The following is a 14,167-nucleotide window of genomic DNA, read 5'->3' as shown; positions in this document are numbered from 1 at the left end:
GCTTGAAATACATGTTTTGAGATTGCAAAATATGGCATTGTTCATGATGTATTTAACATTTGGAAACAAAGCCTAGAACCTGTGATTTCTGAATTTCGAGTATTTTATCCCCAGAAAATCAACATTTTCTTGTTGGGTTTCATTTCTCTCGCTAATGCTTGATTCTGGTCTAACACTGACGTTGGCTCCAAGTAAGGCAGTGATAAATCTCAAGGGACATTTTCTTGCATGTCATACATTTGTTCATGAAAGTATCCCATTATTATAATTTTTCCAGTAAATCATACAACATAGTGGAGAAATTAACATAGATATAAACCATAGGATTTGAGTGGGTTGAATGAAATGACAAAATGATTCATGTGCATAAAAAAGGTACCACTCATGCTTAAAAGAAATTAATGAAATGCTTCATATAAAATTTGCAATATTATATAATGTTGAATGTTGGGCGTTATAATGTCAACATGAGGATAAAAATCGATGTAACAAAATCATACACAGACAAGAGATGATTAGAAATTAATGTATTTGAGAGAAAGTTAGAGTAACTCATTGTAGAAAAAGGCGATAGAATTGCGCGTTAAGTGATTTGGGTATACGTAGAGGAGACCGAGGTTAGTCCAATTCCTATAGAAAAAGAGAGACCAAGAAAAACCATATGTGAAAAAGACTTGGAGATAAAAATTTTATTGATAAACATGATTTATAATATAATGTTTTATCGTCCTTCAATATGTGTAATCATCTTTACCTATAGATAAAGTCTTAGTTGTTTTTGTATTATAATTTTTCCCACCCCAAATGGGGTGTATTTTTTTACATTACTCACATGTTATGAAATTCTCCACATTATAAATATAATGGGTTAATTGATTTTTTTAACTGTGTGTTATATATTTATGGAACGACAAGCGCACCGTATCGTCCAAGTAATAAAATCCGATAAAGTACTGGGATATCGTCCTCAGGGAGCAGAGTGGATTTACGTTAATTCCTACAAGAATTAGTTGAGCAATATTTACAATGATGTTTTTATAAGATTTGTGTTTAGTTGTGAAAAACATAAATTGAACGAAAAATAAATAAAATAAATTGGGATCGATCGTTCTTTCCCAATGACATCCATGGATTCAATTCCAAGTGAATTACTGATTCAGATGTATATGTCATTCAAATCATTCACATCAATCCATTGAGTGTGAAATCCGTAGATAATTGCTCAAATGCCAATTCCTTGAACATTTAACCAATTAACTAGCATTACGTTCCATGTAAAAGTAATTTATGCATCATTCTTCATTCCTAGAGTAATGATGTATGAAGGAAGATACAGATTCGGTATCAAGTTTAATTTCTCAATTAAACTTGAACCCAAGAACAAGAAATTAGTAGCAAATTAAATTCATGCATTAATAATGGGATGAACTTCCAAAAATCAAATATCAATTACAATAGAATCGAATCCAGGAGTACAAAAGTTAGAAGATTACATTTCGAATCCCTCAGTAAGAACTAATCACTCCTTCTCGCTATTACAACACTTGAATCATGAAATTATATAAGGAAATACATGAAGTAGAATCGTTTCCACGATTTCTATCATAATCTCCTCTTTTTCCTCTATTTTTGTGTTCCAATGCCTTTCAGAAGTGTTTCGATGCCCCTTTTTTTCTTTCCAGAACTGCCTATATCAGGCACTAACTGCTACTCTCTCACTCAAGTTAGAGATTCTCACTTGAGTGAGAGAAGATGACCTTTCCACGCCTGAATACCTCGTCTGGGCGAGAGAATATGACTTTCCACACCTGAACACCTCGCTTGGGCGAGGTGCCCTGGCTTGGGCGATGTGTCCTCGCTTGGGCGAGAGAGAAACAGAGAGTATCAGCTTTTTGGTCTTGAAATAGCGCCTGAGCGCCAGTCCCTCGCTTGGGCGAGGGGTACCAGTGTTTTCTGATGATTTTCCTCTAGATTATGGCTTGAGCGACCATTACCTCACTTGTGCGAGGCTTGTGCTGTTCAGAAACTTATTCTTCTCTTTTTTCTTCCTTTATTCATCATTTCTTAACATGCAAACAACAACACATAATTAAATTCCTAAAGAATACAATATTGCTAGATTATCGGAAATTATATACAATTACATCATAAATCCACACAAAGTGCCCCAAAATCATATACATTTTATTAACATTTTGTTACTTAACACCGTGATTAATATATAATTTGGATGATCCTCAAAACTTTTAAATATTAGCATTTGTAGTTATTATGGACTTAAATTTAAAACATTGATCCTAGCTAATCAAATGTGACATCCAATGCTCAACTATTCTTCCCAAACAAAGATTTTTTGTATTTTTTTTCAGTAGATTGTTCATTTGTATTTCTTTTAAAATCAATGATAATTAACATAAGAATAATAGATGATATACTCATAACATAAAAAATACTTCATGGCCATAGACATATTAATTCTTCTTTTTTTCAATCTACATACAAGGTGTGGTGCATTATGTGTGTTTTTTAGTGAACAAATTTGGTCGGATTAGATGTCTGAGTAGTACTTCTTTGGAATCTGGGTTGAAGTTCTTCAGGAATCTGGATGGAGTTGGCTTGGACCCATCGGTGGAGGTACTTGAACAGTTTTCCGACGATCAAGACAATAAGACTGTAGAGGTAATGCTCGGGAGCAATTAATGAAATAGAGATAACAAGTATGAATAATAATGATAATCAATGTATGTTACTTTCTGATGGGTGAGACCCATATTTATAGTGGATGACGTGGCTCTGAGAGTACTGTTAGCATGACTGACCATCCTGACCTGTCGGAGACTGCTTTTCCCATGCTATGCGACTTTGGCAGGGTCATACTCTGTACATAGTTGACTTGTAGCTTGTGGCAGACCTGACAACCATATTACACCATGTTCTTGTCGTGTGGCTGAAGGGTAGGTGAGATTTGTAGGCGGCATGACAGGTGAGATGTCAAGGTAGTGGCCCTAGAAGTTGCCCACCATGTCCAAGCAAATATAAGGTCTGTGGTTAAGCTCATTGTCCGGTCATGCCTGATTCTTGGTCGGCCAGGGAACAACATAGCTTCACTAACGTGGAATGCATGGTCGGCCGAATGAATCATCATGACCGACTATAAGATGCTCTTTGATTGGTCGTATATGTGATCATCCCGACTAATTAGGATGTCCAGATAACAAGGATGAAAGAATGTAATTGGCCATAATTCTAATAGTTGATTTAACAACGACTACTACACTGAGACAAATAGATCAACTTCCAAATTAATTTTTTTCTTTAAGAAAAGGTATAATAAGTAAAGAATATTTTTTACACAATATAACTTCGTTGAACATGTAAGATTTGATTTGACCAAAAATAATTGAGGTATTCAAATTAATAATGAGGTAACAAATTACTTACTTCCATCCTGATTGTCTGAAATCTGAACTCCTATTGGTGGCAACACTTCATCCAAATTAATTCCTCATTCCCTTGCATCTCTTACATTCCTCACGACCATTCATAGCACGTCAAAACCACGCTCCACTTCAAAATCCACGTAGCAACATTTCCCATAGGATTGTCCACTTTCTTCACTCAAAATGACAGTTAAAAGGAACGCGCGTCAGTTAAACTCAACCTCAAATGAGAAAAATATATCTAACTACGTATCGAACACGTCATATTTATATTTTTTTTGTTATTTTTTACGACTAAAATTTTAATATGTTGTAAATTTTTTATTGATTTTCTTTATATAGATATGTTTTTGCATAAGTGTTTGTCCTTGAAGTAACACCATTTTTATTTACGTCAACGAATAAATACATAAAGTTTTCATTTTTTTCCTTTTTTCTCATAAATTTGTTAATGGGATTTTAGAATTGAAGATGGTGGAGAAAGACATAACTGAGAAAGAGAAAGAAAATGAAAGGAAAAGTATAAATGATATTAAGAAATGGGTTATAGTGGGAGCTATGATCACTGTGTTAATGGCTTCAGCTATGACATATGATAGAAGAGCTTCTTCTTCCATTACTCTCTTCTTTAAGGACCAAAACTCCTCCTGCCATTGCCCCAAGGTAGTTTATGAATATTAGTATACATACCTTTAGCTATGTTTTCTTTGTAACATTTCCATTGTTTTCTTTGCAGGTGTCACAAAAATACACAGGAATTATAGAAGATTGTTGTTGTGATTTTGAGACTGTAGATAGTATCAATGGTGAAGTGCTGCATCCTTTGTTAAAAGAGCTTGTTACAACGCCTTTTTTCCGATATTTTAAGGTTGCTTCTCATCCCTTTGATCTGTTTTAGACTTCCAGAAACCAGTTTGTAGGCAATGTCATACTAATTTGACTTAAAACTATAGAGCAGAATGGGAAATGAAAAGAATTATGACTTAGTTTATATGAAATGAGAATAAGAGTGTCCATAGGTATGCAATGTTTTGTATTTAGATGTTTGGTTCTTTATCTTTTCATTAAGGTTTGGATTTTGGATTGGGCAGTGAAGATGATGAATTCTAAAAAATGCCAATGTTGAAAAAAATATAAGGAAGATAAAATAAAAAGTTTAATTCTTTTATTATTTCTAGCATTGATAAGTTACTAAGTATCTCAATGTTATTGCTAACAAGAGGGGTCATGTTAATTGATTATGCTGTAATGGCCTATGCAGGACTTGATTATGTTTTTATATCTGAATTTCAGTTTTGTTCCCAAAACACTGCCTCACTTTTTAAATACTTTAGATTTCTTTTTTGCATTGCCTTTTTATTGCTTTCAATTATGCAGTTTGCATAACATGTCCTACAGGTCAAGTTGGGGTGTCACTGTCCATTTTGGCCGGAGGATGGTATGTGCCGCCTACGGGATTGCAGTGTATGTGAATGTCCAGAAAATGAATTTCCAGAACCTTTCAAGAAGAATTTTCACCCTGCTCTTCTATCTACCGATTTTATGTGTCAAGAAGGAAAGTCACAGGCTAGTGTCGACCGAACTGTAGATAATGGAGCATTTAGAGGCTGGGTTGAAACAGATAACCCATGGACAAATGATGATGAAACCGATAATGGTATCTATTTCAATGCATGTGCTTATTTGCTTCATATTTAAATTAAATCCCTCAAGTGTGTTTAAGTGATTGTGTTTTTTGGAATGCAGCTTTGTTTAAGTGCTTATGTGCTTATTTGCTTTATGTTTTGTAAATCTCTTATATGATCGAATTGTCGAATCCATTGCTCTCTATCTTTCTGTGTGGGTAGACTATGAATTCCATGGAGCCTGACTTGGAATGTTGTATTGCAGATGATATGACATATGTAAACCTTCAAATAAACCCTGAACGTTATACTGGCTATTCCGGACCATCAGCTAGAAGGATATGGGATGCCGTGTATACCGAAAATTGTCCAAAATGTGAGCTTGAACTTATATAAGGCATGTTATAGATGAGTTATAGAAGCATACAAGTTTAACATGATTTATGTTTGAGAAATTTTGCTTACATTTGGATAAATATGTGATTGCATGCATGGATATTTTCCTTCAAGATAATTTACATCATTCCATTGGATTTGCTGAGATCACTTCACATTTTCCTTTCCTATATTTGTCTGCCTCTACACACAAGGTGGCAGGTTTTAAATATCTTGTTATGAAATACTTTTTATTGATAATTATAACATTTAATTTTGTTCATAGGGTGCTGTATTGGTACTAGATATTAATATAAAAGACATTACATTGAAGTAATTTTTGAAGTGGTGAAAGTAAAAAATCATACCTCACTCTACATCCTGGCCATTGAATTGTTGCATCATCACATGATAAAATCATCTGAAAAGTTGTAGGACTTCGAAAAAACAAAGTTGCAACGTATTTACTCGAAAAGGATACAGGCTAATATAAAAGAAACTTTTGATAGTGAAAACATAGGACTATGTTTAATACAAATTTGAGTGGAATCCAAAAACCAGCGACAATCAGAGTAAACATGAGATTATACATCATTAGTTTTTGGTATGCTGAATCTGGAAATCCGTCTAACACTACCTAGCAATAGTTGGATACATGGGGAAAAATAGATTTTTTGGGTTCATGATTGTCCTCTTGTAGAAAATAAAGAACTACATATGTTCTGAATCATCTAGCACTTGGAACAAGTAGAAAACTGAGAAGTGTAGTGAGAGTTCATTTCTTGTAAATTGTGATATTTCAGTTTGGATCTTTCTTTCCTGCTTTATCATTGTATCATCTTTATCTTTTGCTTTTATACCAAATTTATTTTTCACTTTCTTTCCTCTTCCATCCAGATCCAGCAGGTGAAATATTCCAGGAGAAGAAAGTATTATACAAATTAATATCTGGTCTCCACTCTTCAATCTCGATCCACATAGGTGCTGAGTATCTCCTTCATGAAGTTACCAATCAGGTTCTTCTTTCACTTCCACAGAATTTCCCTACAGTTTAATTTTGATTTCTGCATTGAGAATTCTACACTGACAGTATTAAGTAAAAAGGATAAGGTTGCTTTTCACATCATGTATAAGAATCAAACAAGTACTTTATATAATTAATCAAAATATCGTGATAACGGTTAACATGTCGAGCTAGTATCTCATGGTTGTGAAGAATGTTCAGTATTGCTCTCTTTAGAAATAAGTTGAACATGTTGTCTATTTGGTTCTTTACATTTCAGTGGGGTGAAAATCCAGAATTGATGAATGATCGTGTATTAAGATATCCAGATCGCGTCCAAAACCTGTACTTCACATTTCTATTTGTTCTTCGATCAGTGATGAAAGTGAGTACTTTCAAGTTTTAAATAATATATAACCTCTCCCTTCAATCACTCGTAAGTTCCAGCATTCTTAAAACCGTATGAATTTCTTCAAAAACTGTAATTTAGGCCGCGAATTATTTGGAGCATGCTGAATACAACACTGACAATAACAAGGAGGACATGAAATCACATTCTCTGGTGAAGCAGCTAGTACACAATTCTAAACTTCAGGCTGCATGTCCTCTTCCATTTGATGAAGCTAAGTTGTGGCAGGGTCAAAGTGGTCCTGAACTAAAGCAAACCATTCAGATGCAATTTAAAAATATTAGGTTTCCTTCAAAAACTTATCTTTATTAAAATCAATATATTACCCAACTGCAAAGGAATATGCAATCTTTAAGTCCAGAAGCAATATGAGTACCTATTTTTGGAAAAATCTTTTCCAATGTGAGTTTCATTATGTCTACATATTGCAGTTCTTTGATGGATTGTGTAGGCTGTGAGAAGTGTCGTCTGTGGGGAAAGCTTCAGATTCTTGGTCTTGGCACTGCATTAAAGATCCTATTTTCTGTCGATGATAAAAGCAACCGAAGTGAACCCGTGAGTTCCTGTATTTCATTTGGTTCTTATGTTACATTTCCTGTTTTACTTTTAGATATGAACTTCTTCAAACATGTTGGTGAATTTTTTATCTTCGCTGTTTTTGTCTCAACAAGTTTTTTCGGGTTTTATAGTTTCAGCTGCATCGAAATGAAGTCATTGCGTTGTTAAATCTTCTCAACCGACTCTCTGAATCTGTCAAGTTGGTCCATGAAAAGGCAGATATGATTGAGAATATTGTACACACTGTTGAACCTGCTTCTACTAAAATCAGTACATTGCAATCAATAAATCAGGCACATTTCCTCTCTCTCTGTTAACTTACTCCATTTTGAATATGCTCATTTGTTGTGTAGCTATAGTGAATGACTGCCAAGAACTTTGTCAAATGGTACTTGCAGATTATGAGACTAGGAAATTCTTGGACGTGACCCTGCAGCTCCAAATGTTCAGGCGAAGACGGGAAGGCTATATAATATAAGGTTTTAATACATACAGGCCAATGAACATATTGTTCAAATGCTTTGATAACAAATTCTTTGAAAGCTTTAGAAAAAATAAAAGCATATATTTGCTTAAACAAATAGGTTTTACCAACAAAATAATACTAGTATAACAAAAGAATATCCACAGGCAGAGATACCACTTTGCTTTTCCAACCTGCAAAATAATATAAGATGTTCAATAAAGTGATACCACTTTTTATCTTATTTTTAATCGATCGCTACAATTTGCCTTGATATTAAACCCTTTTGTGTGTGTATCATTATACAAACAGACAAAGATTTGTGAAAAGGCATAGCAGAAAAAAGTTGGGAAATTAAGAGAGCAACATATGAGAGGCCTTATATGAAATTAATAGTTACATGAGAGATTTATAGGAAATGTTCTCACATCAAATGTAGTCTCTACTTTGTACCATAATATATAAAGCATGATCAGCTGGTTGCACCACTAGACCTGCAATAATCTTTTTTCATGATATGTTATCCTGCAATGTTCTTTGGATGGAACTTCAAACTCTTCAAATTTCAAACTCATGCTGTGTCTAAAGTCTAAACCAAGATTATGTATTTTCCTTTTCTGTTGTTTTGATTGAACTTTGAAAAGGAACGAAAACCAAAAGAGAAACTAAACACAACATGACATGGTTGAATTTGATAAACATGCTTAGGAGTTTCAGTTTCTATCATGCTTATGAAATTCTTGAATGTGACACGGGCGACAAAAGAAAGGTTACTTCAATCTGGGAAAGAGGCGGAAACTCGAGAGGGTCGCCTTTGGAAGCCTTTGCCGGTAACCAAAGCGTCACGACATAATAAAAAGGAAGGAGTGACGCTGACTGAATCCAATCCATAAACCCGGAAACGAAAGAAAGTTCCTTCCCTTTCCTCAAGTAGGTAAAGTAGGCATAATAACCTACTTTTGCTTTGCCTTAGACTCTATTAAGCAAAGAAGGAGTTTTTTGACACTGCAGCACCAAATGTTCAGGCCAATATGGAAAGCACACAGGTCAATGAAGATCTTGTTCAAACGTTTTGGAAACAAAATCTTAAGATTATAGCCCATAAATTTAAAAATATAATTAATACAGTTGTTTGTATTAAATTTGTGTATTATTTTACTGATTTCTACATATCATTCTTGTATATTCTCGTTGTAATAATTATAATCATTCATTAATATTTCTTTGATTTTCCAAAGAGGGATAAATATGAACAATTTTTTCTAAAAAATACTTTATTAGGAACGGTAGTATATTAATATACAGTTTGATCCCAGAAATAATAGACGATTTCGTTCATTAACTCAATAAAAATAATGAAGTAAAAAACGAATATGATTAGAACTGCGAAATTTCTTTTATGTATGTAGCTAGGATAGGACAGAATTCGTTTGATTCCTCAATGTGAGGTTTTTAAATGTGTTCCAAAGAATTATAGATTCTTAATTCATTACGCTGTTACAAAGCTACCAACCTACATTATTCAGTATAAAAGTATCACGTGAGCTGAAAGAAGTCTTGAAACAAAAAGCCAGTGTTGTAAGTTGACTACAAAAGAACGAGTTTCCCCATAGTTGTTCCGCTAATCATTTTTGCTTTTCCAAACTGAAAGAAAAATAGTAAAAGATTAATCGACAAACACCAGCAAACCCCACACATGCAATAAGTAGGCAGAGAATTAAGAAAAGGCATAGCAGCAAAAGACAAAGATATTAACTGAGCAGCGTAAGACGATACCTTTTCCGCTAATCCTTGAAGTATGCATGCTTCAGAGCAGTTTCAGCAGAAATCCTTCTCTTTGGGTCCAGACAAAGCAGCATCTACAAAGCAAAATAAACTATGAACAATTTGCAAGGCTGTTATAATTTGCAGGGCAAATTAGCCCAAGTGCTTTAATTCTAGTGATATCAAGTCCTATAGGGATCGCTTGGTCATCGAGACCTCCTTTGTAACAAAGCCAAATGATGGAACAAATGAAACTTACCTTTAGAAGTTCAAGGCCTTCTGGTTCAAGACCAGAAAAAACAGTTGACAGGTCCTGCACAAGTGCATCATAGCATTAGCAAGTAAGATTTAATAGCTTTCCAAGATTTATAATTAAGAAAGGAGAATACAATACCATTGGATTATATATGGCATATGATCCAAAGAGAGGAAATTGAGTGATTCCTGGCCAGTTTTCCTCGGAGGGGGTCCCTAACATTCTTTATATAGAAAATCCTTGTTGGTTCATTTGCAGCCAAGAAGGCAAATAAATGATTTGTCTCAGAAGTCAGAACATACCTGAAAATTGCATCTAATTCATCACATGTATCACCCAATATAGGCCTTCCGATTACCATCTCACCAAATATACAGCCCACGGACCATAAATCAATTCCAGATGAATAATGCTGACAGTGAAGGAAGACTTCAGGTGCCCTATAATAACGATTTGGAGGCTGTAAAGAGTTAAAGTGCACTTGTGAGTTGTGAGGTCCGAATCCAAATAGAATGTATTATTTCTTACCTAAGATGTAGATATCTAAAGTCCAAACGATATTTTTAGTAAAACTTATCAAACTCCTAGGTACACTGATATTGGAAAAGTTATACAGATAGGAAAATTTTATTTTGACATGAAGAGGATGTATGCCATATGATATCATATGGGATACTATTTTTGTATGAGCAAAAATGTACTCATATGTGTTTTATACATTGTATTGTCACTGCATCATTCTATTCCTATTTAATCATTATTGACTCTTCAAAAAAAGTAATATAAATGAATTGTGAATGATATACTGACTATATATAAATCTTTACTGTAACAGTGAATAGATATTACACTCTCTTTTTTTAGTTGTGTTTTATGGGATAATGACCTATCATATTGTTGTTCAAATTGTTGTACAAATGACTAGCTCAAACAGATAATAGAACTCTAATTAAGAAAAGACTAATAATGGCAGAAGTTGGTATGGACTTGTGACTTAAATGGCAACAATACCACAGACAAAGTTCCCCAAATTCTAAAAAGTAAAAGGATGTGTCATTGATAGGATAAAACTTGGAAAAATGATATAAAACATCCTGTGCTTACTTATTTCTCTTATAAATCCAAAAGTTATAGATACTAATATTTCAGAAAGTCAGCATTAAATCATTATCTATCCAAGTTGGCTTGTCCACAATGATATTTTAATTAAAACTAACAAATTCGTTTTGTATAATTAAAATCAACACTCATGGAATATTTACCCTCTTTTTTCATTCCCTACGTCTACCGTAACTCAACATATGAGATATCTTAATGTCTATAATATCTATACGATATCCAATTTCAGGTGATTAATATTTTTCCTTAAAACTAAATACTGAAACCAAATGACAAGTAAAGTGCATAACTAAATATCTGAGACTAACACATAAATATATAATTATTAGTGAACATGGCATAAGAGAAAGGTTCAGCATCATACATATCTAGTTAATAACATGTCTCCTCCAAATTCTCTAGCCAAACCGAAATCAGCGATCTTGATTATCATTCTAGAATTATCGATCCAAATATTCTTTGGTTTCAGATCTCTGTGCAGAATCTTGTGCGCGTGACAGTATGCCACACCAACGAGTATTTGCCGCAAAAAACTCTGCAACAACAAGAACCAAAAAGCGTGTCAATATTGAAAATCCTTTATTTATTACAACGTTCAAAAAACTTCATGTATACCTTTCTAATCGATGGATCCTGAACGCCTCTGTTATCCCTAATATAGTGGCTAAGATCTTGATCAAGAGGCTCAAAAACTAGGTTAACATATGTTTCCTTGGTCAACACCTTCAGCAAACTGACACAACATTAAATTGAAAATTTGAAGTGAACGAGTTTAAGATGTATCCATTGCTAAGTGTTTCAATTACGGTTGCAGATTGTAACATTAAAACACTCATATACATAAGTAATTGAATGATGAAGGATGACGTAGTAACAATGTATGAAACTCGTTACACTATAGGTATATACATAAAACACTCATATAGATAAGTAATTGAAAGATTACTTATGTATATATAGTTATATACATAAAACAGTCATAGTTGAAGTGAATAGTTCAAGGTTTATGCATTGTACCTAACAATGTTGACATGTTGGAGTGCTCGAAGAAGCGAGACTTCTCTGACAACGGAAGATGGAACGCCAATTTTTTCGTCATCAAATTTGATCTGCTTGATGGCGACGATGTCACCGGTTGCGCTATGGCGGCACCTGTAAACACGGCCGTAAATGCCTTCTTCAATGGTCTGGAGAATCTTGTAGCTGAATCCTTCATAGTTGAATCGATTGTTTTGACCACAGAGCGTGCATTGTAACAGGCGCATGAACCTGGTTGAAGAAAACTTGGATCAGTGAAAGAAATCGAAGAAAATTATTCGAAATTGAGAAATCAGAGGAAGTGTGAGATGAACTTACAGATTATCAGTGTAATCTATGTCGTCGATTTCTTCCGCCATTCTGAAATGGAAGCGGAACCAGAGAGAGAAAGTTAGAGAGAGAGAGAGTGAAGGTTGATGAGAACGAAAGAGGAATTCGGAAAGTGTGGACTGTGAACAAAGAATGGTGCTTCTTCAAAGTGTTGTTAGATTGGTATTTCCCGCCAAAAGTAACAGAATGAATAACAAACTTTACTATTACGCAGTTATATTAAAATACACAGTTATATAAGTGTTACTTTTCAATTTAATATCCTATTTTTATTTTTCCCCACCATAGTATATATCAATTGATAGTCAAATATCCTTTTTATGGAGACATAAAAATCACACAAAAAATTGTAATGCCATTATACTTGAACCAATCAACAACTTTCATGTCATTCGAATAAGAGTGTTGATGTTATAATAGTTATTAGTTTAATGAGATAAAAATATTTTAGTTATACCTAATATCCATACATCTATGTAAATCCTTTATTTAAAGTTTATTAAGTTGATTCTGTCATTGAATGGTTGATATTTTATCTATGCATCAATTAAGTACCTTATCCACTAAGGTTAAGAGGTTGATTGTTGTTATTATTACTCAAACACTATTTATTATCTTTTGTCAATCTTTCACTCATGAACTTCTGCATTTCCTAATTTAATTACTGTCTTCTACTTCAACTATGTAACTGGCCTTGATTTTCTAGTACACATGTGCATATTCATTCATTTTAAGTTATAAGACCATAATTTATATATATGTGTATAAATTTACCTAGCTATATATGGATACTAATGTAAATCAGAACTTGTATTATAAGATTCATGTGTGGTGAACACTCCTCATATAGGACCCCATGGGCATTGTACCTCATGTGAATGTGACTTGTTATTCTTATACACGTAAACCAATTTGAAATGGATATCCCATTTATATATTTGAGTGAGACCTCATTAAGTATTATATCTTGGATAATTAAATAACATAACTCATCGAGATGCAATTTTTTCTTTATTTAGAAGTTATATAGCATTTGACCTTGCCTCACCGATGCCCATGTTCTTCTGGGTCTTATATATATATCACTCTATTGATTGTTAACATTATATATGGCATTCACGTTGTTTCATAAATAAATAGAATTTAACATAATAAACAAAAGATAGATACGTGAAATTAGAAAAGGTTCGTTTAGAATTTAACAAAATATACAAAAGAAAACCACCTGTAATACTCTGTTAATCAAATGTCTAAGTTCAAAACGCAAAGCTTACTAATTTTAATGTCTATATTGGGTTTCTTAAAAGAGATATGTAAGATCCTATTGGACCATTTGTAAAACAACTTTTTTTCATTTTTATTTTCTTATTGTGTTTTTTTTCTGGAATGAAGAAAAAAATACATATAAATCATAGTACCATGTCCAATAATAACTGAAGGTCAAATACAACATTCTTCTGCTAATATGAATACATAATCAGCATTTTTTGTTGAACAAAATGAAATGTGATGCCTACTGAGCTATTGAGATAGCAGAACATTAACCAGCACATCATGAAAAGATTGAATGCTGCTTACTCGTTGGAAGGTGCATCCTCTGACTGAACACTTCCCCCTTCTATAAAATGAAAACACATTAACATTTAGCTCAATCTGAAGAATATGAGAAAAGGAAGACGAAATTCGGTTCTGAAAAAACATACCTTCGTTCGGAAGGAACATGCTGCTGTGTTGGCTGAAACATCAAAAGGAAATGATTCTACACTTGTACTTCTTAAACTTACTAT

At 33.5% G+C, this 14,167-nt stretch overlaps 2 protein-coding genes across 2 annotated transcripts; one reads left to right on the top strand and one right to left on the bottom strand.

Moving 5' to 3' along the window:
- Nucleotides 1-3,821: 3,821 nt before the first annotated feature.
- LOC109339389 (endoplasmic reticulum oxidoreductin-1-like) lies at nt 3,822-8,131 on the top strand. The gene is made up of 10 exons (XM_019576820.1): nt 3,822-4,103; nt 4,177-4,308; nt 4,839-5,097; nt 5,331-5,441; nt 6,338-6,456; nt 6,724-6,828; nt 6,934-7,136; nt 7,284-7,407; nt 7,542-7,703; nt 7,809-8,131. The coding sequence occupies exons 1-10, from the start codon at nt 3,912-3,914 to the stop codon at nt 7,836-7,838; spliced, it is 1,437 nt and encodes a 478-aa protein (XP_019432365.1). The 5' UTR covers nt 3,822-3,911; the 3' UTR covers nt 7,839-8,131.
- A 1,151-nt stretch (nt 8,132-9,282) lies between these two features.
- Nucleotides 9,283-12,589, bottom strand: LOC109339390 (cell division control protein 2 homolog). The gene is made up of 9 exons (XM_019576821.1): nt 12,369-12,589; nt 12,030-12,281; nt 11,628-11,745; nt 11,377-11,547; nt 10,196-10,353; nt 10,032-10,116; nt 9,897-9,950; nt 9,666-9,732; nt 9,283-9,606 (listed from the first exon to the last, which is right to left on the bottom strand). The coding sequence occupies exons 1-9, from the start codon at nt 12,407-12,409 to the stop codon at nt 9,461-9,463; spliced, it is 1,092 nt and encodes a 363-aa protein (XP_019432366.1). The 5' UTR covers nt 12,410-12,589; the 3' UTR covers nt 9,283-9,460.
- Between the last annotated feature and the right edge of the window lie 1,578 nt (nt 12,590-14,167).

This window comes from Lupinus angustifolius, unplaced genomic scaffold (genome assembly GCF_001865875.1).
Source record: "Lupinus angustifolius cultivar Tanjil unplaced genomic scaffold, LupAngTanjil_v1.0 Scaffold_74_35, whole genome shotgun sequence".
NCBI classification, from domain to species: domain Eukaryota; kingdom Viridiplantae; phylum Streptophyta; class Magnoliopsida; order Fabales; family Fabaceae; genus Lupinus; species Lupinus angustifolius.
The sequence above is the reverse complement of the archived record's forward strand: the minus strand, read 5'-3'. Positions and strand labels throughout refer to the sequence as shown.